Source organism: Ursus americanus, chromosome 1 (genome assembly GCF_024610735.1).
Source record: "Ursus americanus isolate L20-20 chromosome 1, mUrsAme1.1.p, whole genome shotgun sequence".
NCBI lineage: Eukaryota > Metazoa > Chordata > Mammalia > Carnivora > Ursidae > Ursus > Ursus americanus.
In genome coordinates this window covers 88,746,710-88,773,456 of record NC_142127.1, presented here as the reverse complement: position 1 = coordinate 88,773,456, position 26,747 = coordinate 88,746,710, and the positions used below count along the sequence as shown (strand labels likewise).

General features: G+C 54.3%; 1 protein-coding gene across 19 annotated transcripts in view; it reads left to right on the top strand.

Moving 5' to 3' along the window:
* TNS1 (tensin 1) overlaps nucleotides 1–26,747 on the top strand; it is a 225,520-nt gene that overhangs the window by 141,117 nt on the left and 57,656 nt on the right. For all 19 annotated transcript variants that reach the window (XM_045777632.2, XM_087863313.1, XM_087863307.1 and 16 more), the window contains 7 exons: nucleotides 971–1,054; nucleotides 4,548–4,660; nucleotides 5,023–5,083; nucleotides 5,323–5,398; nucleotides 5,965–6,094; nucleotides 7,528–7,593; nucleotides 8,954–9,070. In XM_045777632.2, the coding sequence (XP_045633588.2) occupies nucleotides 971–1,054; nucleotides 4,548–4,660; nucleotides 5,023–5,083; nucleotides 5,323–5,398; nucleotides 5,965–6,094; nucleotides 7,528–7,593; nucleotides 8,954–9,070 (647 nt within the window). The remainder of the gene's footprint in view (nucleotides 1–970; nucleotides 1,055–4,547; nucleotides 4,661–5,022; nucleotides 5,084–5,322; nucleotides 5,399–5,964; nucleotides 6,095–7,527; nucleotides 7,594–8,953; nucleotides 9,071–26,747) is intronic.

Here is a 26,747-nt window from a genome sequence, read left to right as displayed (position 1 = left end):
CGGGAGCCCCCTCTGCCCATCCCCCCATGGTCTCTCCCTTCCCTGGGGTTGAGAGGTGTGAGGATGGGGTGGAGGAGCCCACAGAAAGGAGAGGGAGCCGCCTACAGCTCTGAGGCAGGTGGCTGTGTGGGGGGGGGGGGGCGCAGGAGAAAGGAGAGTCCCTCCCTCTACTGGGAACGGTGGTGGGAGTAGCCTTGGGAGGCAAACCCATCTATGGACACCCCATCCAGCCACCTTCTCGGGGCCACTTTTCCTTGGCAAAAGGCCTTCTGTTTTCCTGAGTGAGCTGGTGAGGGAGTCAGAAAGAAATGTTGGATCAGATCTGGGTCTGGCAGAACCATCTAGAAGTTATCTCATTCTTGTGGGCCTCGATGAGGACTTTGGGGTTTGGGATGGGATGTCATAAGAGAGTCAAGAATAGAGGGGCTACATCTTCTGTCTCTTCTTTTAAAATGATCTCTTTGAGGATAGATAGAATGTTCTATGGAGACTTAGATGGTAGTTCTGTGACTCTAAGAAACTCATCCCAGCCTAATCTTCCCTTAATGGTGAACATTTCCTGTATACCTACTGTGTGCCCACATGTCCCAAGCTCTTTATAGATGTTATTTCACTTAATTGCCATAACAACCTTCAAGGAAGGCACTTGTCACTCTCCTTTGACAGGAAGGGGAATCACGTTCAGAAAGATTAAATAACCTGATTCAAGACACGGGGCTGATAAGTAAGGGGCTGACTTGCTGTGGGAACTCAGGCTGTCTGGCTCCAAAGCCCCTGTGCTGAGTCCTGCAGCACACAGGATATAGAGATGCTGGGGCACCCTTTTTATGAAAGCTGCTCAGCACAGGGTTGCTGGAGGGCTCTACGGGTCTGGGGGAGCAGGGGTGGGGAGGCAGAGGGCTCTTGGACATAGGACATAGGCTCTGGACATAGGCTCTTGGCTCCTCTGACCACCCATCTCCCCCTGCAGTGCTGATCAGGCCTTGGACCGGTTTGCAATGAAGCGGTTCTATGAGGATAAGATTGTGCCAATTGGCCAGCCATCCCAGAGAAGGTGGGTTTCCAGGGGTCACAGCCAGTGCATCCGTGTGTGTGTGTGTGTGTGTGTGTGTGTGTGTGTGTGTATGTGTATGTGCACACGCTTGCTATCTTGGGGACTGGCCTTATGCACCCACAGGGGCTGGAACAGCCATGCCTAGGTGGGGGTGTACAGAGTGTTCATATCCAGGTGGCAGCCTGGAGTGGTGTGAGCTCAGGGACGTGGGTGAGCCCATGGGCAGCTGTGTGTGTCCACAGGTGGGCATGGCAGTTGGCTCCTGAGGCCAGTGCTGGAGAGCAATGGGGACGTTGGTGGGGAACACATCGGTCTGGGGGCAAGAAGGCAGCTTGTATAAGAAGGCGGTGCTATTTGTTGGTCCTGGCAGCGGGATTGCTTCGTGTGTGGGTGAGCCTATAGGAGGCTGACATCATCGCCTCCTGCCCTGGAGAGGTCACAGATTCTTACCATAAGGCTTATCTTCTCCTGGAAGAGCTTTAAAAATTTAACCACGGGCTCTCAAGCACGTGGTCTCGCTGAAGTCCCCAGCAGCCCAGGCAGACGGCAGGGCAGGGATGAGTCATTCATTCATTGGACAAGTTTTAGGTGCTCTACTATATTCCAAGGGCTAGAAATCTAGGTGAACAGGACAAAGTGCTTGGCCCTCAGTGAGCTGATACCCCATTGAGAAAGATGGACATCGCACAAGTAAGTAGACCAACAGGACCATTCCAGTAGCGGTTAGTGCTAGGAAAGAAAGAGAACAGAGTGGGATAGACCTGATGGAGGAGACCGGGGCTATTTAATGAAGGGGGTCAGGGAACACCTGTCAGAGGTGGTGGATTTGAGGCCAAACCTGGATAAGAATGATGAGCTACTGTATGACCATCCAGGGCATCCCCATTTTACAGATGAGAAGCCTGAGCCTAGGGAGGGGACTCAACATGGCCTGGATCCGCAGTGAGTAGTAGCAGAACTAGAAGGTACTTGGGGGCCTGTAACTCAGGCCAGACTGGCCCCCCCCGCCCCCGGGTTGTGCCAGCCCCAGTCCTGAGGGCTGAATCCTGCTCTGTGGATGACGTGCTGTTTAATGATGGCTGGTCCACAGGAGAGCACAGGTGGAATCAGGCCTGGTGGGCTATGGGGAGGCTGCAGGTGAGTGCGAGGCAGAAGCCCAGGCCCAGAGGGCAGAACTGGAGATGGGGAATGGTGCCCAGCCCCCGAGTGGCCAGAATGGTGGGCCAGCCGCACGTCTGTGATGGGCCATGCTGCTCTGTGCACTGTGACCGCGGGGCTGACCGTTTCAGCAGGATACAAGCCATGAATGTACTTTCAAGTCATGAGAATACTTGGCAGGAGAAAAAAAAAAAAACCCAGCAGAGCATGATGGCTTCGAGAGTGATGGGGTGGGTACGAGGGCTGAACTTGCAGAGAAAGTGTCCCATGGGGTGAGCTCCAAGGGGAGGAAGGAAGCTTCCTGAGTGCGGGTCTGCGGTAACCATGCAGACGAAACAACGAGTAGGCTGGCCCAGGGGCCAAAGCATCCCCCTGACTTTTCTAGCCCCTCAGAATGCTGACCAGGCCAGCAGGACCCCCTGGCCTCTCCTGGTGAGTGTGTCTGCTATTGTAGCGGGAAGCCCAAGCAGAAGTGAGCCCCTCCGGCCCCCGGAGCCTTCCACCTGGCACAGGACAGCCAGGAGCCGGTCTCTGGGTCAGCCATCAGAAACCGGATGTCTATGTGCAGAAAATTCTGGCTGGGCTGCCAGACACAGCATCTGTAGATCAATGGGCTTCTTCCTGCGGAGGAAAGAGCTGTCATTCAAGTACCCGCTTGCCACATATGACTGGTGGCCTTGGTCACGAGTCTGACCATGAAGGATGAGGAATGCGGTATTGCGATGGCACAATGTGGCGTGGACAGAGTGGGCAGAACAGCCACGTCCCTGAAGCTGAAAGCCCAGGGAACGGGACCTTTGTCCCCTCTCTGCAGCAGGAGTGTGCTGGGACACCACAGTGCTCAGCGCTCACTTACGCAGTGGGGGCGGCGGTGGTGGTGTGTTTATATTATCTGTCTGCTTGGCAGCTTCTATCTGCAACCGCATCTGCTTATGGGTGGGTCACTGTGTCCGGACCGATGTGTGAAAGTATGGCTGTTGGCTTCATTGCGTATTTGTTGCCACCTTCCCGCCTTCTGGGCAGTGTCAGTTGTAGGGAATGGAGCAGTTGGAGGAGAGGAGGGCAGAGAGAGAGGCAGAGGGAGGGGCTTTGCCTGCAACTCCCCCATTCATTGTCACCCCACCCCCGGACTCATTGTCCCCAGCACACAGACACATCCTGTTGGCACGATCCAGAGATCTGATAGGAACTACCATTCCAGGTTTCCGGTTTGAGTAATGGGGCTGGGGGCTGGGCAGGGGCTGAACAGGAACCGGTGCTGCCCATCAGATTATCTGGCTTGGGTAGTGCGAGGTGGCCCCACCCGGGGCCCAGGGACAGAGGCTCGCAGGCCTGGAGGGGGGCCAAGGAGCCCAGAGATAGGAGGGGACCGTTGTCATGGTCATGTAGGTTCTGGTTCCACCAGCCTCAGAGAGCCTCTCCTGGAGTCTCAGGATTCATTCTGATCGGTCTGGCTGGCCCAGCTCGGCCTCTTCTGGCCATTCAGAAAAGGAGGACGCATCGACCAATTGCCAGCAAAAGGACTGACCTCTCTTTCTGGCAGGTGCACTGAAGTTCAGACTGCTTTCCTTCTCTCCCTGCCCACCCCCAGCTTTGTGTGTTCTTGCTATGTGCAGGCAACTGTTTCTGGACCCAGATTCCTCTCTCTTCTAGAAGGAGTGGAGATGGGTTAATTCTTGCATTCTTCCAACAAGATCCAAAAAGAATTGGGGAGTGTTGACCTGAGGGATAGGACTCCTTAGTGGAAGTTAGATGTCTTTCAATACCATATATAGAGGGATTTCATACACTTCGGTGTGATATGAAAAAATGAAGGACTATAATTACTAAGCTCTTCACTGTTTGCTGGACTGTCATGTGGCTGGTGGGTCTGTTGGGGCAAAACTGGGGCCTTGGGTATAAGCATAAGCTTGGTTTAGGCTCAGTGTGACAGTATTAGAGATATTTGATGGTTGATCAGCCTGCCTTGTACAGTAGTGAGCAGCATAATGATGTGAGGGATGTCAGGGATGTGTGGGAGGAATTTTGGTCCAGTGGCAGATTTTTGGGCTGGGAGCGAAGCTGGAAAGAGATGTTCATGTTGACCACCAGGGGGCGCCAGAGAACCCCAAACAGGTGCATTGGCCTGACTCAGGTCCTGGTTGAGTGATATCTGCTTGCCCACCCTACCTGGGGCTCCAGGCAGCAAGGAAGGACTGTGCTGGAGTGGAAAGCCCAGCTTCCAGGAGGCCTGGGGGGGGGGGGGGCGGTGCGCTAGGCGGGGCCAGAAAGGAGACCGGGGTGGCTGTGCTCTAGGACAGATCGCCCGCTGAGGCTGCCCCTCTCCCTGCCCCAGGTACGTGCACTACTTCAGTGGCCTGCTCTCTGGCTCCATCAAAATGAACAACAAGCCCTTGTTTCTGCACCACGTGATCATGCACGGCATCCCCAACTTCGAGTCTAAAGGAGGTACCCGCCTGAGCTGTCTGGCTTCCCTCCCCTCCTGTCTCCCATCTTCTTTTCTCAAGAGGCAGCCTTAGGGGATAAAAATGTAGGCTTGGACTGGAGTCTCGACTGCGCCCCCCTCCCGAGCTTCCGGTGAGCCCCGCTGTATTCACGGGGTCGAATCCGGCAGTGCCGGCTGGCACGTGATGCTGGATGTGGCAGTAGTTTTTGTAAACTTAAAAATGCCTCTCAGAGGAAAAGCTAGTATTTCTTCCTCCTTTCTCTTTCCATTTCTCCTTCCTACCTCTCCTCTCCCTAGCCCTTCCTTCCTTCCCCCTCTCCCCCGCCCCCACACTGCCCCCTGCTAACACGACCCTCCCTTACAGGGTGCCGGCCCTTTCTCCGGATCTACCAGGCCATGCAGCCTGTCTACACATCTGGCATCTAGTAAGTATTCCACAGGAATAAGAGGCTAGGGAGGCCGGAGGCCCAAGGCCGAGGACCAGGGACAAGGGTGTGGGGGGATGGACCAGGACCTCTTCTAGGAGGATCTCATCTGGCAGAGGGCTGAGGGACAGAGGCAAGCAAACCTTCCCAGGAGCCCTGTGGCAGGGGGAGCGGGGAGCAAGCACGCTGCCCGCCCCCTTCAGCAGCTCTCTTGCTCTCCGCTTACCTCTCCCCCATAGCAATGTCCAAGGAGACAGCCAGACCAGCATCTGCATCACCATCGAGCCCGGGCTGCTCTTGAAGGGAGACATCTTGGTGAGTGCTATTCCCCTGTCTCAAGCCCCCTCCTCCCTGTTTATCTCTTCTGTCTCCCCGCTCCCCTCCTGCCTCTCCAGACAAGATTGTCACTCCTGTGGGCCACCAGCCTTGGGGCCATAGGCCCTCAGGGCTCCTGCAAGGCCTTCCCCTGCCTCAGAGCCAGACATCCCTTCTCCTGCGCTTGTCTCTTGTTCTAGAATATCTCCAGGGAAATATCTCTCAGCATAAGCTGTTACCTCCTTGCCTCTGTGACAAGGACTCCCTCAATTCTAACTTCAGTCTTTCCTCCTGCAATTTAAATTCACTGCTATTTTTTCCATTCTGTGTGCAGGAACTTCTTGGGAGGACAGTTTTGTCCTCACAGGGCAAGATTGGCTTCCAACATTCTGCTTTCTAGAAGTTTCCCCAGATAGCTCTGAGATCCTGTTTGGTATTGGTGACCTCTCCCTCGTTAAGTTTGGGTGAGCCCTGGGGTCTCAGTCAAGGAGCTAATAAGGAGGCTCCCCGAGACCTGATGTCCCCTCCTCTGGCCCCTGATGGGCTCTGCTCTCCTTCCCACCCAGCTGAAGTGCTACCACAAGAAGTTCCGGAGCCCAGCCCGAGATGTCATCTTCCGTGTGCAGTTCCACACCTGTGCCATCCATGACCTGGGGGTTGTCTTTGGGAAGGAAGACCTTGATGATGCCTTCAAAGGTGGGCTCATTGAACAGAGACATAGACCTAGCAAGGAATAATACCACAAGGTAGAAGAGAAATAATGGAGGACCTATGGCAGCAGTGAAGGCGAAACCATTTTCTAAGGGAAGGAGAGGTGGTTAGGGAGGTGTCTTCCGTTGCTTCTTTATCTATTTAAGGTTTTGTCTGTATCACATTCAGACCTGGGACAATATCCACATCCATTCACCTATTCACTCATCCACCCACCTATCCATCCATCCACCTACCTACTCGTCCGAATCCATCCATCCATCCAACCATCCATCTATTTACTCACCCATCTGTCCACCCACCCATCCAAATCCATCTGTCCATCCATCCACCCATTCATCCATCCATCTACCCACCTACCCATCTAAATCTATCCATCCACCCACCCACTCATCCATCCAAATCCATCTGTCCATCCACTAAGAAATACTTATGGGTCTCTATGTGTCAGGCATGTGCTAGACCCTGGGGATACAAAGAGAAAGAAGTCAGGCCCTACCTTCAGGGAACTCACAGTTCCATGGGAGAAAGAGACACATGAGCGGGGTACTAGGAAGCGGTGCCTGCAGTGATGGAGACATGCACAGGCATGATGGGCAGTCACCATCCCTACTGTAACTTCTCTTCCCACAAGCACTGGACGGTAATCTGTGTCCAGACTGGGCTTAGGCCAAGAGAAGAGAGTAGGGCTGGGGCTCGGGGGTGGGGTGGGGGGTGGAGAGGATCCTGAACCCCCCCCCCCAAGTGCAGTCTGGCTCATGCAGTAGAAGGATGTGTCTATGATGAGTTTCCTCTGTACTGGAGCCAGGAGGGCAGAAACAGAAGACGCCATAATGATTACAGAACAGAATGTAAATGTTATCAGTCTTAACAGGGAAAAATAAAGGGGTAACAGACAACATAAAGGTGGAGTTGGTAGAGGCAGGGGAAAGTGGGGGCACAAACTTTCTCCTCTTACACAGAGGGAGTCGGCACCACTAAAAATGGACAGTTCAAGAAATAGAGGCTTAGCTGTAGTATTTAGAGTTTCAAAGGCAATCAGAATAAATACTACTACTAGATTTAATAAGAAGGGAGATGGGAGTGATATTAGTGGGCCAAATTCATTATCTTCATAGTGGTAAATCAATGGAGATTACTCGAAATTGGTATATCAGGAAATAGTGGCATAAAAATAGGGGTTATTAGAGTCTTAGAGGTAACTGCTAGTAGAACAAGAAATAGAAATGGTTGGGAATGGTTATCTCAGGCAAGTAGGACTGGGGCCAAAGTGGGCAAGAGGCTTATTTCATTATATATGTATATGGTATTATCAACCATATGTTTGTGTATTATTTTAACCTTCTCCAGAAACATTAAAGTTGGAGTCCTTTTTGGGAATTAATTGCTCATTTTTGTCTTTCCTTCTCTCTTTTCAGATGATCGATTTCCAGAATATGGCAAAGTAGAATTTGTGTTTTCTTATGGACCAGAGAAAATTCAAGGTATAAGCTTGTTAGAGTTCATTTTTCTACCCCCTTGCCTCCATCCTAACCTGTCCTCTCCCCACCCCCACCATTCTCCTACTGATGTGCTCTGCAATTATCAAGTTACCTGTAAATGAGAGGCAGGCCAGCAGTAAAGGATCTGGGTATCACAGTGGACCCCTAGCTAAACATGAATCAGTGACTTAATATTTGGATAATAAAAATAAAAGGGCCGACTGAGAGGTGCTGGATAGGATAAACTGTTCTGGTCCCATTAGGTCACCATCCCATTATATTCAGAGACTGAGGGCTGTGGCAGATGGAGGGAGTGGCTGAAGGGACATTCAGAGGTGCTGGATGGATGAGAAGTATTTACGAGGACTGAGGTGGTTCAACCTGAAGATGAGAAGGCCAATTTAATAATAGCTGTTAAGCCTTTAGGCTGGTTATATGTGGAGACCAGTTGTTCTCCACCCTATCTGAGAACAGAATGAGATGAGCCGAAGTTAGGCTACAGACGGAGGGACACTGGGAAGATTCAAGGAAGGACTGCCAGGTTGGGAAAGGGACTTGCCCTAGGAGGTGGGACTTACAGCTCGTGCAGTCTTCATCTTTCTGTGGATGTGTAGGAGAGACTGCTTCTCCCCTCACATTTCTGCCTGGAGCCGGAGCCTCTTAAATGGGAGGCAGGGGGATGACTGGAATGACCTGTGTCCTCTCAGTGTCATGGCCATGGTTTCCCTGCTGTCCTCGACCTCATGCTGCTCATCACAAGCCTTTCCATACTCCCTCTGACACAGAGGCAGACTTTCTGGTCTCCTGGCACTGCCCCAGGGGCCTCTGGGACACGGAAAAGGAAGAGGCAGACACCTGGCCAGAAGGCCCCCCAGCTTTCTCCCGGGGGGCTCTTCATTCCTCAGTGTCCTGTCTTGATTTACCCCTGTAACCGGATATGAGCCTTCTTAAGAATGCAAGAAACCAGGGGCGCCTGGTTGAGTCTGTTGAGCATCTGACTCTTGATTTCGGCTCAGGTCACTATCTCAGGGTCGTGGGATCGAGCCCCGTGTTGGGCTCCATGCTGGGCGTGGATCCTGCTCCGGGGTCCCTCTCTCTCTCCTTCTCCCTCTGCTCTGTTCCCCCCTCCCAAAACAAAACAAAACAAAACAAAACAAAACAAAACAAAACAAGAATGCAAGAAACCAGACTCCTGGGTTCTCTGTCCACTCTAAGCCACTGGCCGCACCCCACGTGGTCAGGAAAATGAGAAGCCCCTCAGGGAGCAGCCCTGGGGGGAGCTGTTGGCTTCTTCTCTTTTTTTCTAGCTGCTGATCCTTTTTTTTTCCTTTCTCTTCGCTGCCCTCCCGCCCCATTCCTTCAGGCATGGAACACCTGGAGAACGGGCCGAGTGTGTCCGTGGACTATAACACCTCTGATCCCCTCATCCGCTGGGATTCCTATGACAACTTTGATGGGCATCGAGAGGACGGCATGGAGGGTAGGTGGCAACTGGGCTTCCAGCTCCTCTCCGCGTGGCACTGCCCTGCTCCTGTGGCCTCGGCGCTCCTGGTGGGCTGCAGCACCATAGTGGGTTCAGAGGGGAGGCCGAGGAGAGGTCCAGGGCACCTTGGAGAGCTCCCAGTTCGGTGGGGGACAATAAGGCAAAACAGGAATGTGTGAAATAATGAAGACAGGGCACGAACCATGAACGGCCTGTGCTCTGACACTGGCAGGGGAGGGATTCTTGAGAGCTGGAGGGGCCTGGGAGGGCTCCTTGGAGGAGGTGGCCTTGAGTGAGAGCTTGACATAACTCCCGTGCAGCAAACACAGGACTTTGTTCGATTTCTTTGAAACCTGCTCTTAGATGTCTCCAGGCTCACGGCCTGAGTTCCCCGGGGTCAGAGCGCTAGGAATTAGACACAGCGTGTAAGGCCTACAAGCTTTCATCAATAGCCAAGAAAAATGTTTGAGAGCTGGTAACCGATAGGCTCCAAAATTTGAAAAGTAAGCCGCAGTCGAAATTAATGCATGTTTAATTTAGCTACAAAACCTAGCATTATGTCAAGTGGGCGACTGCAACTCACTTCAGTCCTTGAGGGTTAGATGTGGGTTGTATTTGTTTGTGTGGTTTATTTGAATATGGGAGGCGGGGTGGGACCTCTAAAACTGAGCACAGCTGGAGCCCAGGAGCTCTTGAGATGCCTGCGTGGGGTTTGGCATAGACTTGCTTTTCTGATTTGGTCCCGGAACTGCAGATGCGGGAGCTGGAAGGGTTCTCAGGACTGTCGGCCCATCCTGCAGTTATCATTTGGGGGTAACTGAGATCCCCCCCGGAAGGAAGGGTCTTTTGATTTACCCCCACGGCCCAGGATATGTCCTTTCAAGGACACCAGATCCCAGCCCCTGGGGCTGCAGCTGGTCCTAGGGTGGGGCTGTGCCATCCTGGGGACTCTGGGCCCTGGGGCAGAGCTGGGTTAGGGAGGGCCAGGCCTGCTGGCCCCCCACTCGCTCCTGATCCTCTGCACTCCCCTGCCTCCTTCCACCTTCTTCTCCAGGGTTTTCGATTTGTTGACTCCACCCTGCAAGTCTTCTAGGCCTTTTCTCCAAAAAGATTCTCCCTCTGACCTTTGAGATACCAGAATGAGTGATGGATTTCAGAGTGAGCCGGATGCGGGCGGTGTTTGGGCTAGCATTTAGGGCTCGCTGAGGGCGTGTTGTTTACAGGCAGCACCGTGCAAAGCCGATTGCTTGTCCTCAAGCCTACCTTCGTTTCCGCCCTCCTGTCCTCCCCCCAGATACCCCATCCTGCTGAGGCACCGCCCCAAGCATTCCTCCCCACTGCCCCGGCCCCCTCCTCGGTGCTGAGTGGCTGGGGAGAGGGCAGAGGATGAAATGAATTCGTTCTAAGCTACCAGCGGCTGCCAGCCTAATTGTTTATCGTTCTGGGGATGTTTGCATTTTTAACAAGAACACTTGGCAATTTGAAGGTATTTTCAATGTGTCCCCGTCTCTCCCTGCTGTGGATTCCGTGCAGTGGTAAATCTAAAAACCTTCCGTAAACTATAAAGTGCCAGGCAAACAAAAGGCAAGATAGTTAAGGGGAAAGGAGAGGCTGGGGAAGGCCCGGTGGGGACAGAGCTGCCTCAAGGGAAGGCCTGGGGCAGACGGCCGGCGGAGCAGAGGGAGACAGCAGCAGTGAGAGGCAGGAACAGGGAGGAAGGAGAGGTTGAGGGAGCCCTGGACTCTTCTCCATCCCTTGCTTCCCTCCTCTCTCCTCATCCATCCCCCCAGGCAGGGGGACGGAACCAGTGGGACTTTCTGGCCAGTGAAAGGTCAGCTCACCCTGCAGGGACAGAGGGACCCCTGTCTGGAGGCTGAGAAGCTGGCCCTATGCCTGAAGGGTGGGAAGGGAAGGCAGGGGAAGCAGATCGAGGCTCTGCTGTCCTCTTCCTTGGCCTGGCCTGTCCCGAGTACAGTTGGCCTGGACTGGGAGTTACGCAGTTGGGGTGGTCACCAGGACAGACTCTGCCTGTCTGCTGCTGGGCGGCATCCCGCATGGGGACGGGAAAGCCAGCCGTGGGGCGGGAACAGTGACCATTATTCCAATCCTGCTTTTCTTTCTGGCTGGAGGCACTTCTGGAAAGTTCTAGGTTCGGGGACCCAGAGATAAAAGCATTTTCTTCTGGCTAATTTTCTTGATCAAGAGAGGGAAGTAGGAGGCCTGAGCCTGTCTCTTTAGTTGTGGGCAAGTCCCTGTGCCTCAGTTTCCCCATATACTAGTTGGGGTAAGGACACTTAACCTCCAAGACTCTGGGGTGCCCAGCAGATGGCTCCAGCTGGAGCCTGGAAGGTGCCTGGGAGCTCCCTGGAGTGGTCCTGTGGCTGGGGGGATGGGCTCTGTGGGTATGTGGTACCCGAGGTGGCTGTGCCTGCTCCCGGAGGTAGTCACGGACAGGGAGAGGCAGGCTAGTCCCGAGGTGCTGTGGTAGAGTGGCTGAGCATGTGTGCTTGAGGCCTGACTGCCCGGGGCCGGTCCAGGTCCCAGATCCCCCTTCTGTAGCTGAAGGCCTTTCTTGGCCTTCTTATGCTCTCCGTTTCCTTTTCTACAGACTTGGGGTGTCACTGGCTTAATGGAGCATTTTTCCCGAAAGGCAGTTTAGTGTAGGGATCCAGAGTGTGGCCTCTGGATCCAAACTACCCGGGTTCAGCTCCTTTGACAAGACGCCATCCTCTCAGGGCCTCGGCTTACTCTCCTGTGAAGGGGGAGTTAGTCAACAAATCATTTTGAGCACCTTCTGGAGACTAGGAGCTGCGGAGGCGGCCTGTCGTGGCCCCTCAGGAGTCTCTGACACGTCCGTAGTGACGGTGGCCAGTGTCTCTGGCGTCTGCAGACAAGGCTAAGGGGGAGGCCCGTTGGCCTTGGGAGCCCGCCCTGGCTTTGCTACGCGCCAGCCACGGCGCCAAGCCCTTGTGAGTCACCATTTCACCTAAGGCTCACAGCCGCTCTGTGAGGGGCACTGTTACCGTGCCTGGGTAGGGAAACGGGCACAGTGGGGTTCAGTAACCTGCGTAAGGTTGCCTCACCAGTGCAGAGCAGACCTGGGTATGGAACCCCAGCACTAACCACCGAGCTGTTTTGGTAACCACAGATGCCTGCATTCTGGGTGCCGGTTCCCGTGACACCCCCTGGGTCACCACCGAGCTTGTCCCCATCTCTCACCACTGGGCCGGCCGGAGAACCCCTGTCCTGGGCCTTAGGATGTAGCCGTACCTGGAGCGTAGCAGCCGGGAGACCACTGGGCAGGTGCTTAGCTGGACTTAAGTGCAGGCAACAGCTGAGGCGTGTCCCTTGATGTCCCTATGCCACCCCCCAAGATGGCGTGGAGCTGCTCGCACTGCGATGCCTCTGGTGAGGGGATGGCCTCTCAAAATAAGGAGGGGTAGCGTGTCTGAGGTGAGGTGAGGCCATTTCTGGAAGTGGCACGCCTCTCCTATTTCAGGCCTGGTGAGGGAGGGGATCAGAAAGGCCAGGCCAGTGTCTCTGGAGGCCACCGGGTGACTCAGAGGGGAAGGCAGGGGGCGCTGAGCCAGGCACTGGGGAACAGAGAGAGATTATCTCTGGCCCGGGCTGCTCCTCACCCCCTCCTTGCAGTGAGGGCTGTCAGCCCTCTACCCCCAGTTCCACCTGCTCCTGCCTCTTCTTAACCCCTTCCTCGATGCCTGCACCCCCTTCTCCTCCTGGCCCCCTCATTCCCAGTTCAAGTTGCCACTCCCTCAAGACATCGCTGGTTGATCTCAGCAGCAAAATGATGGAAGAAAATCCATGGACTTCTGTTCTCGGGGGTGGCCTGGGCCAGTCACGGAGCCCATCTGATGCCCTACTGCCACAGGGACGACACTGAGGCTCGAGAGGCCGGGGACCTGCCGGAGGGGGAGGAAATCCTCACGTGTGGAGCCCCACTTGGCATGGTCTCAGCTCCTGTTCTCCTGACCCCGTTGCGCCGATGGCCACACCGACATATGGAGAAGGTGGTCGTGCCGGGGTGGGGGGCGGTCATGAGATAGGATGTGGGGTTGATATTGAATCCAGGGGTGCCTTCCCACCTCCCTTGGAGCTCAGCATATTTGGCGCCCTACACCCCCTAATTCGGGTGGTCCTTGCAGATGCTTGTCCAATTTCTCACACCTTTAGATGGCAGAGAGCTCCCCGCCACACGGGGCAGGCCGTTCCCCCTTGGACGAGGGAAAAGGGAGAGTTGCCGATGTGTGGTGGATCAAGGCTGCAGTGACCATGGAGGCTCTGGGACCCGTATGGCTCCCTGCACTCAGGCCAGATGGAAAGGGGAGTGACAGAAGCTGAAGAATCAGATAGAAACTCAATATCAAGAACTTTCTGACCAGAGAAGGTTCCAGGCCTTGGGACATGTGGCTGGGGAGCAGGGGAACACGCGCCATCTCTGGGACTCCTGACTTAGGGAGAAGCACCCTCTGGTGAGCCCCACAGGCCGCTGCTGGGTCTGCGCGGCTGGTCACCGCAGGGTACCACAGACTGGGCGGCTTCAACAGCAGACGAGTCTTTCCCACCTCTGGCGGCCAGCAGTCTGAGTGCCGAGTGTCCACAGCACTGGTTCCTCCAGAGCTCGTAGGTGGTGGTCTTCTCCTGTGCCTTGCTCGGCCCTCCCTCTGTGTGCGTCTGTGTCCCGATCCCTTCTTTATAAGGACACCAGTCAGACTGGACGAGGGCGCACTCCTGTGACCGCGTTTTAACTGCATTACTTCTTTAAAGGCCCTATTACCTCATTCTGAGGTACTGGGGTTTAGGACTTCGACATATGAATTTGGGGGGGAACACGTCAGCCCATGACACCGAGGAAGGAGTTTTCTGGATTGCCTGTAGTCGGATGCCTGGAGTCTGGGTTCTGAGTTGGGGGGGTGGGGAAGAGAAGGTCCAGGGCGGGTGGAGGGGAGAGTGGTCTGGCCCCCCACCAGCCTCCTCCTTGCAGGCTGTGTCTGTCTTTCTCTGGTTTGGTCTGGAGCCTGCCAGCTCAGCGCTCTGGCTGACACCACATCTCACAGCCTCCAGAAGCCCCATTAGCTGTTTGGCCTGAGTTCTGAAGCCCCATGCCCAGCTCCCAGCAACCAGCTCCCTGTGGGTGGGAGTGGGGCTGTATTTTTTGCCTATGCTGCACAGAGCAGCCTCCAAATTCCTCCAGAGTGTGCCAGGACAAGCCTTCTCGGAAGCCAGTTCCATACCAAGAGCTGTGGGCTGCCTTCCACCTCCAAGCAGCCCGGAGGCTGGCCAGGCCTGAGTTGCCTCACTGTCCCCATTCACTTCTCCTGTCCCCAACCTCCTCAGACATTGAGTTGTTCAGGGCCTCTCACAACTTAAGTGGGTATCGGGGTGCATGCTGGGCACAGCAGTGGATTGCTCGGGGCTAAAAGAAAGATTGGAGACCGTGACAAGCCCCCAGGCCTGGCTGCAGATGGCCAGGGGGGCTGGTAACCACCCCTCTTCTGGGTTTCTCCTGCGTGGTGCCCATCAGGCCCTCCTTTGTTTCTGTGGGAAGTCCCCCAAGAGCCAGGGGCTGGTGACAAGGGAGTGTTGTTTTTGTGCTCAAGCTTCTCAGCCCTCAGAGGATCTGTGAGGAGAGGCATTCCCTTCCTCAGGGCGACTTCCAGTACTGTAGGGTACCCAGTGCCTCCTCGAGCTCTGTTGTCTGAGCCAGGGAAGAGCCTCCGTGATGGCAGCCCGGAGTCCCCTGGTCAGCGATGACTTCTCCTGAGCTGGGCTTGTCTAAGAATTCTCTGGTTTTTGTTTTGTTTTTGTTTTTGTTTTTGTTTTTGAGAGAGGGGAAAGAGGGAGGGAGAGAGAGGCAGAGACCTGGAGAGAGAGACAGACAGACTCAGACAGACATTGGCCTGGAGATTTGTGTTCTGGGTGTCCTTGGTAACTCCTTTTCTGCAGATCTCCCTTATTTCTGTAAAGCGAGGGCACTGGAGGAGTCGTTCTTTCTGTTTCTTTGGGCTTAATCATCGTTTGTTTCTGTGAGTTGGGAGGTGCCAAGGTGGACCTGCTGATTTTCCCTCTCAGACCTTCCCACCTCATGAGCTTGGAGCGGGGGCAACACTGTAGCCCAGTGACGGTTGTAGGAGTCAGGAGAGGCTTAGTTATGCTGGGTAACAAATAGCCCCAAATTCTTACTAAAAAAAAAAAATTCTTGCCCATGCTGCCTGTCCAGTATGGGTTGGCAAGGGGTCTGCGTTCATCTTACTTACTCCAGGCTGGTGGTGGCTTCATCCCATGGCTGTTTCAGTGGTCACTGCCGTCACAATGGGTACGGACACTGTGATGTGCACGCTGCTTCTGCCCGGACGTGACACACATTCCTTCTGCCGACATTTCATTGGCCAAAGCAAGTCACACACCCAAGCCTAACTTCAAAGGGGGTTGAGAAATGGTGCGGAAAGTGAAAATAATGTTGAACAGATTAAGATCTATGATAGGGATGAAGTCTGTGGGATCTAGAATCAGAAGATCTGGTTCTATGCCCTGTTGTTTATAACTGTGTTCCTTGGTCAAGGCACTTTACCTCTCTGAGACCCAAATGTCATATCTATAAAATGGGTACAATAACAGTACTTTCCTCATGAGATTGTTGTTAAGATCCAATGAGGTAATGTACACAAAAGGCGAAGTACAGATTGCCTGGTATGGACTATGCTGGCAGTAATTTGTGTCTGTTACTATTACTATTACTATTATTATTATTATTATTATTATTATTATTATTAAGTGCTGGAGGAGGGAAGGTAGAGAGGTGATTTGAATGTATACAAGCCCTCTCTTCTTGAGAAAAATTCCACATCCGTCTGGCCCCTCTACTCTCTGGGAACCGTCTACAGCTGGCTCTTTTCTGCGAGCCCCACTCCTGGGAGTCCAGAGACTTGCCTCTGACACCACCTTGCTGTGTGACCTTGGGAAAGTTACTTCTCCTCTCTGGTTCTCAGTTCCCTTATCAGTGAATCGAGGAGGGTGGATTCCAAAGGGGACTTCAGCTCTAAAGCCTTAACGATGGTAATGATAACAGTGCCAGTGACTGGAGGGTAGCGAGCCCTGGTACCCGCCCTGAGCCGGGCCCCACCAGCTCCACATTCTCGTGGTTACCCCTCCCCAGTAGGCACTGCTATTCCGTGACTAATAGGCAGGACTTGCGGGGTGTGGTTATACAAACCCCTTTCTTCATTTACCACTGCCCTTCAATCTGTCCTCCGCCTTCCCTGTGCCTGCATGATATTAGGGTGAGTCCCATGCCTGATGTGGCCGCTCTCAGGGAATGGAGGACCCTCTGGTCAGTCACGGCTTGCCCAGGGCCAGCAGACTTGGCACATCAGTCAGCTTGTTCTTTTCCCCTTGTCGGCTCCTGCCCGGCACCAGCCGTGCGTGTATGCGTGTGGGGGGCGGCCCACTAGGGTTCCTGACTTACGGAGAGGGAATGAGGGAGGGAATCAGGAGGGGGTTCCTACCCACCGGGAACACTCTCGGTGGAGACAGGCACAGATGACCACTCCTGAGCTCTTTGCCAATGGAAGATTCTGGAGGTGTCGAATGCTGACTGTGTCTCTCCTGCAGAGCTTTTGTGGGCATTTTGGGGGCCCCCCTTAAGCTCCCCATAAGCCACTCCCTCAGTGTTTCCCTCAGGCAGGGGACTGCCGCTCTGGCCAACTCTCACAACCCTTCTGGGCCCACACAGTCCTCACTCCCTGCAGCCTTCTCCTCCTGAGGTCGGTTCAGCCCAACAGGTGGCCCTCTTGGACAGCGTCTGAGGGGACCCCAGGCTGGCTCTCCCTCCCCAGCCCTGCAGGAGCCCTTACCTGCTCTTGGCCTCAGCCAAGCCTGGGACGGAGGTGGCCAAGGCAGCCCCTCTGTCTGTCCCCCCCCTTCCCCCGCCTGCCTCTCACTCTTCAGACTGAGCCAGGCTCTGTTTCTCCTGTGCTCCGGAAGATGGCAGGAAAAGCCCCCAGCAGTAAAACAACACTCTCCAAAATTCCTCTTGGACTCTCCCCCTTCCTGATCCTTTTTCTCCTCACATGAATGTGTGTGAGGTGGTTTAGAGCCACAGAATAGTTTTTGGCCTTCTCTCTCTCTTAAAAAAAAAAATTGTATGTATATATTTATATAAATGTTTATATATATATATAAAACAGTTAACATTATATATTCCCAATATCATGTAATAAACTTGTATTCCTTGATATAACTTAATACCGGCACTGCACCTGTTTTAAAGTATATGATTCGGTGGGTTTTAGTATATTTGGGGTTGTACGACCATCACCATAACCTAACTGTGGAACCTTTCCGTTGCCCCCCCACCATTGGCAGACACCCCCCCTTCCCCCGTCATCAGCAGCCACCCCCCCATTTCTTGCCCCCATCCCCAGCCTTGTCTCCTTTCTGTCCGGGCAGATTGGAATGTTCTGCAGATTTCCTGTAAATGGAATTACCCAGCACGTGGCCTTCTTTCACTGAGCATAATACTTTCAGGGCGCACCCCGGTTGGAGTGGGGGTCAGTGCTTCGCTTTGGTTGCTGAATAATACTCCATTTATGGCCACACCACAGTTTGGTCCTACATACCTCAGTCGGCAAATGTTTGCTTTGTATCCACTTTTTGGCTCTTTTAAAAAACACTGCTGTGGGCATTCATGGGCCGGTTTTCCCGTGGACTCAGGTTTTCACTTCTTCTTGGGTAGGTAACCTAAGGGTGGAATTGCCGGGTCATGGGGTTGCAGCATGTTTAATCATTTGAGGACCTGCCAGACTGTTGTCCAAAGTGGCCGTACCATCTTACACCCCTGAGGATGCCAGTGTCTCCGCGTCCTCACCACCTCCTGCCTTCGGGACCGCGGCCGTCCTAGTGGGTGTGAAGTGGGCTCTCGCGGTTTGGGTTTGCATTTCCCTCGTGATTAATGATGTTGAGCATCTTTCACGTGGTAACCGGCCACTATAGATCTGTTTTTAGAGAAATGTCTAGTCACATACTTCACACACTTAAAAACATCATTCTTTTGTTTGTCCATTTGCAATTGAGTTATACGTTCTTTATTCTGAAAACAGGTCCCTTATCAGAGAAGTGATTGGCAGGTGTTTTCTCCTACCCTGTGGATTGTTGTCTCTTCCCGCTCTCGCTGCTGGCGAAGTCTTTCTGCAATGCTTGTGTGCTGACGCCTGCCTTGCTTTTGGCGTGGGACGTTCATCTTCCTGGGGCCTCTGTCACGACGGAGATCCCAGTACTTCCACGTTACTGTCTGGCTGCGACTCGGGTTCCCATTTTATAGATGACGAAACAGGTAGTAGCAGAGAGGCTGGGGGCCTCGTCCAAGGTAGCGTCCTGAGTAAATGGTGGAGGCAGGATTCCAGCGTGGGGGTCTGGAGCCAGAGTTGGGGATCGATACTGCTTCCTATCATTTAATGATCTTGATCGAAACGATTATTCATCTATAGTCCAAAATGCTTTAGGCTGCTTGGTCTGGTCTCTTTCCAGGCCTAGAGCTGGTGCTGCAACTGGCCTAGACAAGCTGGCCCGCGACACAGAGAGGGAGGCCACGTCTCGGACCCCTGGATGGCAGAGCAGCACAGACGTGCCTGACTTCTGCCCTCCAGTGCCTCAGCCACCCACATGGCCCTGCGTCCCTTCATCTCCCCAAGGCCAGGCTGGATGGGGGAGGGTAGCCCCTCTTCCGGAAGGCAGCCCCTTTGGGTTGGGAGTGAGGCGTTCGCAGTGGGGAGCATAGCCCCTGTGCCTCTCTGGAAGAGCACTTGGGCCCCATGCTAAATATTTGCCCTGACATACTTTCATGGGGTGTGGCATTCTTGCCTTTGGAACTTTTGGGTAAGAGGGACCAAGGAGAGAGGAGTGTAAGATCGCAGGTGGTCCCAAATAATTCACAAGAAGGTTCCAGGGATCCCAGAGTGATGCATCAGCCCCATATCTCTGAGCAGAGGGCTTTAGGGGGTGATCTTCTGACCGAGAGCCTGGGGTTCAGCACCAGACTGGTTTTTGTTGGGAAATCCCAACCTGGTTCCTGGAGAAGGCAGCCCTTCTGGCATGTGAGTTCAGGGGGTGGGGGACAGGGATGGGCAGAGAGGGAGAAATTCAAAGCTGCTGCAGAAATCTTCTGTCCCTGTTCTGTCATGTCATATAGGACCTAGGGCTTAGTCTGCAGCAGGAAGGATTTGAGTTAGCCACCTGGTAGAACTTCCTGTCTGTGAGAGAGTGGGTCAGCTGTGGTGGGGAGGTTGGGGCCTTGTCCTCTTGGCACCCTTGGGCAGAGACGTCAAGAAGCAAGGGAGATGGGTCTCCGTGTGGGATGGCCTGCACAGACATAGTGACAGAGGCAGGGATAGAATGGCTTCTTGAGGAGGATCTGGTACCTTCTCTTCCCCCAAGGTGGCGGGGGGAGTCCTCTCTGCTGACTTCCTGCAACATTCAAGAGTGCTGAGAATCCACACGCAAGGTTGGCCTGACCTTGTGGGTAGAGAAGATGACACCACTGACCCAGCATCTGCCGGCCACCTGCTTAGTGGGGCAAGGCAGGGCTTGTCCCCATGCCCTCAGACCTTTTGCTGGCTCTGCTCTGCGAGGCAGCTGGCAGGCCTGGAGAGTAGTGTCTGCCCATGGAACATTCAGTAAAACAATACCCTCCGGAGTGAATGTGCCTTTGGTCCTCTGTAATCTTTGCCATCGGCTGGAGGTTGGAAGGACGGAGCCACACTCGGAGTGGACCAGAGCTCCTGGCCGGTGGCCTGGGCCGCACGTCTGCCTGCCTGCTGTGCTCAAATATCGAGCTCCAGCCAGGGCAGGAGGAGAGCACTTTCCCACCCCCCTCCCCTTTTCCTCCTCTGCCAGACCTGTAGACAAGTGCAAGTTAGCTAGAGCCCACAAGACCCCAGGATACCGATTCTAACTATGTCCGAGGAAGGATATTGACGCTTCTATTAATCAGCTCTTGTTTCCTACCCAACTGCGGCTGCTTTTCACCCATCACCCCACTTGCTCTCCTGCCCTTCTTCCTTCTCTCCCTTCCTTTGCTCTCTCCTTTCTTTGCCCCAAATACTTACTGATCGCCTCCTAGGTGGTGGGCATCGTGCTGGCCCGGGTGCTATAGACGCTGTAGAAAGTCGTGCGCTGGAGTTGCCTGCAGACAGTGTGGGAGGGGGTGTGGCTGGAGAAGGATCTCAGCCAGGGACCTTGGCTTCTCAGGAGACAGGCAGCTTCCGGGGGCTGGTGGCGCTCAGAGGTGGACGGCTCTGCAGAGGGGCCGCATTTGCACTGGGTCTGGGAGGTGGACGTGGCATGGAGAGCAGAATTGTTTTCCAGTCTAGAAGTGGCGTAACGACATTGCTCTAAGTCTAGCTAGTGGAGGGGGAGAAAAGCAGTCGATTCAGACTGACCTCACTCTCACCACCGCTGTCATCCTGGGAAGGGCGGGTGGGATGCCGGAGGACCCTGGAGCAGGTGAAGGTGGGAACGTTGGAGAGGGTGGAGGTGAGGATGAGGGGCGCGCCTAGGGAGCCACATACCAGGGTCCAGGAGGGGAGTGCGAACCAGGAGACTCAGAGAAAAGACAGCACGAAATCATACACACAGAGAACACAGAATCCTGCAGCGGACGAGTCCGTTTGCCTTCTGTTGACCTTGGGCAGATCTATTAGCCTTTCTGAGCCTCAGTGTTCTCACCTGTAAAATGGGGCAAGGATGGCACCTCTCCTCTGGGGCTGAGAATTACCTGAGATCATCTACAGGCACCTACTTCTGGGTCAGGGGTTCACGTTTGTTGTTACTGGTACTGCTACCTGACCTTGGGGGCTACTTTCTTAAATGCTTCCGGGAGTGCAAGTCAGTTCAGTTTTTGACGATCACAGTTGTTGAACCGGACTTTGAACCTGGGCCTCTGGCTGCACGTTCCATGTTCTTCCTACCATGTGGAACCAGGTGCGGGTGTCTGAACCTTTTCCCTGGCATCCTTCAAACACCAGGCTCCATTCCCACGGGGGAGCTCCTCCCACCGCTCTGGGGCTGGGGGACTTGCGGCGGTCACACTGACAGCTGGGGGCAGAGCCAGCCCTAGCTCCCAGGGTCTTTCCAGGGTCTTCACCTCCACGGTCCTGCCTCCCTGGCACCAGTCACCCACGATGCCCAGGCTCTGGGTTGTGGTGACTGCTAGCATGGCCCTAATGTTGCTGCTTTCTCATCCATTTGAGAAAACAGTGCAGGAGAGTGAGAATAACATGATTGTAAGGGTAACCTTGAAACCGCTCCACTGACAAAGAAGAAGAAAAGAAAAACAAATCGCTTGTGTTCTTTGGTGCATGGACTTCCCACAGTAACATTCACTCATTCAGTCAACAAATATTCACTGAGTGCCTACTATGTGCCAGTCACTATTCTAGATCCTGAGGACCTAACAGTGAGCAAAACAAAGATCCTCACCCTTGTCATGACTATATTCTAGTGAGAGGAGAGAGACAATGAAAAACAAATTTGAAGATATTGTATCTAAACGACAGAGCATGCTAGAAGGTGATGAAGACTTTGGGAGAAAATATAAGAGAATAAGGGTGATGGGGGGGTTGAGGGGTGAGTTGACATTTTTTAAAAACCTGATCAGCCCAGCCTTCACTGAGGAGGAGACATCTGAACAGAGACTTGAAGGAGGTGAGAGAGTCAGCCAAGAAAATATCTGAGGAAGAGCATTGCTGGTGGCGGGGGGTGGGGGGCGCAGCAAGTGCAAAGGTCCTGAGGCAGCAGCTTGCCTGAGACATAGGCTTGGGAAGCATCAGAGGGGCCAGGGTCACTGCAGTGAAGGCTGTAAGCAATGAGGTCAGAGGTAGTGGGGACCAGGTCACTGGGGGTTCTGGTAGCCACTGCAAGGATTTGGCTCGTATCCTGAGCTTTTTCATCCAACGATGTGTCATAGCGATTCTTCCATAATAGCTTTGTAAAGAGCCGTTTTAGCATTCTTCAGATGCATCAGTTCCACTGTATACATGTTCTGTGTTTTATTTAACTGGTATTTTATTTAACTGTATTTAAGTGACATGGGCATTTGGGTGGTTTCCAGTCTTTTGTTGTTTTCAACAATGCTGCAGAGAATAACCTTGTACGTACACCATTTTTGTTTGTGCAATTCTATCTGTGGAAGTGGAATTTGTAGAAATGGAATTGCTGGGTGAAGAATATATGCGTATATAACTCTATGGTGCCAAAGTGGCCTCTGTAAGGGGTGTATTAATTGACACTCCCCACCAGCAATTTGGTTAGGGACTAGGGGGAAATCCACCTCTTCCTTCTCTACACACCCTCCATATGTGAGGCTCTATTAGGTGCCCTTGATTTCCTTTGCTCCTCAGGACCCTCCTGTGAGCTGAGTAGTCTTGTCCCTGTTTCACAGATGAGGAAATAGGCACAGAGAGGTTAAGTAACCAACCAGTGTTTGCACAGCCAAGTGGGTGTAGAGCTGGGATTTTGATGCCCACCATTTCCCACCATGGCTTCACAGGGGCAGGGGTCCGAGGCGCTCTGGCCCTCTGCCCCCACTCCCGCCAAGTGGGCATGTGGACCTAGTGGCCTGGGGTTTGAGACTCCTGAAAACAAGAGTTAAAATGGAAAGCCTGCTTGATGACTCTGCCATTGCTGCACCTGCATCCCGGAGACCCTTGCCGGCCAGCAGCAGGCTGGGAAGAGGCCATCCCAAGGGACCTGGAGCCACACGGGCTAAGCTGGCCTCCCCTTCCATTCCTCCCCTCACCAGCCCCAGCAGTGAGACCTGCAGGCTGCGATCCAGCTGATTCTGCTCCAGGTGGGGCGCTCCCTGCTGCTGTCTGCGGGGTCAGCTCACTCCGGGGATTGGGTTTCGGCATTTCACTGATGAAAATAAATCAGCCTTTTTATTGCCCGGCATGGCCCTCACGAGCTCTGCAGCCTGGGGTGTACTTCAAGCTTTCCTGTAAGTCACTATTTCTGTCCTAGCCCCCGGGGGCCCTCGGGCTGCCGCAGAAAGAGCCTCAGATGAGCTTGGAGCTCAGAGCCACCCAAGCAGGACCAAGCAGGAGAGGAGAACCAGGGTCAGTGCCTAGCGGAGCGTTTTCTCTGAGGTGGCTCTTCGAGCACCAACAGTTGGCCAGGAGTTCGGGGGTCATGTGGTTGTGCTGTCCCATTGCACAGAGGAGCACACTGAGGCCCATCTAAGATCACTCCTAGGACTCTGCCCCCTGACTCCCAGGCTGCTGCTGTTGCTACCGGCCAGCCTTTTCTGGTCTGTTTATTGTGCAGCGGCTGGGTAGGGATGTGAGGACTGAGTGCGAGAGAGTGGGATTTAGCTGCAGCAGGCCGGGCAGAGAGATCTGACTTCCAGGAGAACTGGCTTGCCTTGGAGGGACATGAGAAAGGAGAACTGGTGGCAGGACTGGATTTTCTTGAGTTTCCTTCCACCCCACACAGCTGTCTAAATGGGATGAGTGACCACGGTTCATGGACGTGGGGGAACAAGGCAAATTCTAGAGTGCTCCGACAAAGCCCAACAAGGTTCTGTGTGCAAAGGGGACACTGGAGTCTTGCCGCAAACTCCCTTTTCTCTGCCCCTCCCTTTCTGTACTCAAGCATTATTCGCAAGCACAGGACTCTCTGACAGGGTCTCGGGGCATCCTGCCTCCGATGGCAGGCCTGCTGGGGTCTCTCTCCTACCCTCCGGGGCCAGGACCTATACAACCTCTGGGGGCTTTATCCAAGCCACAGTGGGACTCCCTTGTCTGGGGAGCAGCTGAGGAGCTGTAGTGGGTGGGCTCCAGGAGCTCTGGCTGCCTCCCTTATCCTGGACCAGCCCAGTCTTCACATCCTTACAGCTTGTCGATGCCCTGATGCTTGTCAGAGACTTTGCCTTGGGCTGCTCTGATAGCTTTAAAAATTGTCAGCAGCAAAGTGTTCTTTGATGTTTGTTCTCCTCCTTCTCCAGGGGCAGTGAGATCAGATTTTGATATGAAAGCTCAAAGCCACTCAGATCTCTTCTCCCTTCCTGCCTCCCTGCCCCCCTCCCTCTGTCTGTACACTGCTTGCAAACCTTCCAGAACTGGGCAGGTGCTCTTCATGTGACACAAGAAGCGAAAGAAGCCTGGGGGCAGTGCTGTGGCTCCTGTGTCCTGTCCAGGCCTGTACCCCATGGTTCTGTAGCCTCTGTGGGTCAGGAGAGTCACTCCCAGCTTGCCCCTCTGCAGCAGGGACAGCCAGCTTCTGGCCCACACCTGCTCAGGTGCGAGAGCTCATGCACATTGCCTCGCAGACCCCACGGAGATGCCGGTATGAGCCTCCTTACACTGATGCACATGGATGTGCCCATTTGGGAAAGGAAACAGAGACCCAACCAGATTCGCCACCCACAGCCACACGCACTCAGGCATAGGACCGCACAGACCCCGCCGCACACACCATTACTCATGTATAGGACCACATAGACCCCTCACCGTCTATGCAGAGAACCACAAAGACCCCCACTCGACGTACACCCACCACTCGTCCATAGACCCCCACGGTGGTGATGGGGCTCTAATTATAAAACTGCATGGCCAGTCCGATAACCAGTAGTTATGTGTGGTACTTAATGGGCCTGTTTGGGTCAAGAATGGGGATTGACCCCGAAGTGCTGGATGGGTTCCTTTGAGTGGATTTGGAACCAGGCTTATAGCGGTTCCCTACAAGCTTCCGGGAATGCTTGGAGCCCTAGAAGCATCATTAGGATACGTGCATAAAAGCCCTAGGGGACCACCTGGACAGGGACAGCACTCACTTGGATGGTGGGGTTTGGGCAGGCTGTTCTGACCCAGCATTGTGGTTGGTTGTCACTCTTCACTCCCTTCGTCCCGGTGGCTGCCTCCGGCTCTCCCCCTTTGCCCCTCCCTCTCCTTCCTTCTCCCACTCCTGAAAGCAGAAAGAGCATGAGCGTCAGAGTCAGATTGGCCATGTGATCTTGAGCAAGCCACAACTTCCAAGCCTCAGTCTCTTTATCAGGAAGATGGGCACGATTGTATCTCCCTTAAAAGGCACTTGTGGAAGCAAATGTGAGAGCATCTGTCGCAGGGCAGACGCACAGCAATAACCTACTGTCCCCGTTCTGTGACACTCCCATTCTTCCTGGGTCCCCCAGCTCCGCAGCCCCCTCCCCATTCCCCTGCATCCTTCTCCAGGTGTCTGCCACGCCTTGGGAGGCTGTAAGAGTGGGGAGAGGCAGGAGGAGGTGTGCGGGTGTGCCCCCCCGACCTTTGTCCCACTTGGACATCTGCCTGGGAGTTGACAGTTCCTTTCCTGAGTAACCCTCAGGCACACTGGCTCCTGCCCTCTTCTCAGGGAACGCTGTCCTGAGCCTGGCCCTGTCCGCTGCCTTCCTGGGTGGGGAGCACTTGGAGACCCTGGGAGGCCGGGGCCGTGCGAGGGGTGCCCAGAACCTGCCCTGCCTCCACCTCCCTGAGCTTCCGGGCAGCCCTCCCTCCCCACTCCTTGGCCGGAAGGCGTGAGGAGGTCCTGAAAAGGTCTGTGGACATGTTTTCATCCCACACACAGCGTCCCACCCGACCTGGGCAGCAGGCCTCTCCCTGCACTCCCCCTTGGCCCGCCTGACATTCATTCAACACCTTGACATTGATTCAACACCTTGATGCTCGGCACACCCGGGCCTTTCTCCTCCTCCTGGTTCTGCGTAGAACCGGCTGATTTAGAGTTCAGAGCTCATCTTGTTCTCTCATTTTACCACTTTGGAGACTGAGGCCCAGGAAAAGGAAGTGACTTACCCAGGGTCAAGTGGCGAGTTAGTGGCGCAGTGGGGACCGGAAACCAGGACTCCTGAGTCATAGTCCGAGCTCTGTGTCTCACACCCCAAACTCCCTCTGCTGTCAGGCTGGCTCACGGCGCCCCAGCTGTGGCACATGGGAACGTGGGCTGGGTCATTGCTCGTTGCCGGGCCACGTCCTCTGTGCTGTGGGATGGTCAGCAGCATCTCCACCCACCAGATGCCAATAGCATTTCTTCTAGATGCGACAGCCCCAAATATTTTCAGACATTGTTCCATGTTCCCTGGGGGGGGGGGGAGGCACGTCACCTTGGGGGAGGACCCCTGGCCTAGCTGTCCCCTCAGCTCTTTGTCTCTGGGACTTCACCTCTCCCACGGGTAGGCTGTGAAACAGCCCTTTTCTCTTTTCCTGCTTCCTGTTTCTGTTCCAGGATAGACTGCTTGAAAACCAAAACACTCAGGCTTTTTGTTCCTTAAGAGAAAGAGCAAAAAATTCAGGTTTGGGAAGATGCTTCCACACCTGCCAATGAAAAGAAAGCCCTGGGCGGGAAGGGGGCTGAAGGAGGTGATGGAAGGAGGCTGGGCTCCCTTCCTCCCTGGAGGACCCTCAGTGTGATTGAGAGGCCCTGGGGCACCCCACCGGCCCAGCTGGGGGGCTGCCGGCCAGAAGCTCATCCTGCAGGGGATGGAGCGTGTATTCGATTTGCACGGGGAGAGTCTCTCTCGGCTGTAGAATTGCCCTCAATTATTCCACTCTGTTTGCGTGGCCAGACCCGGAGACCTTGGAGGGTCTAATGTAACAGGGTTTCTGGTACCCTTTGGGCATCCCCCTCATGG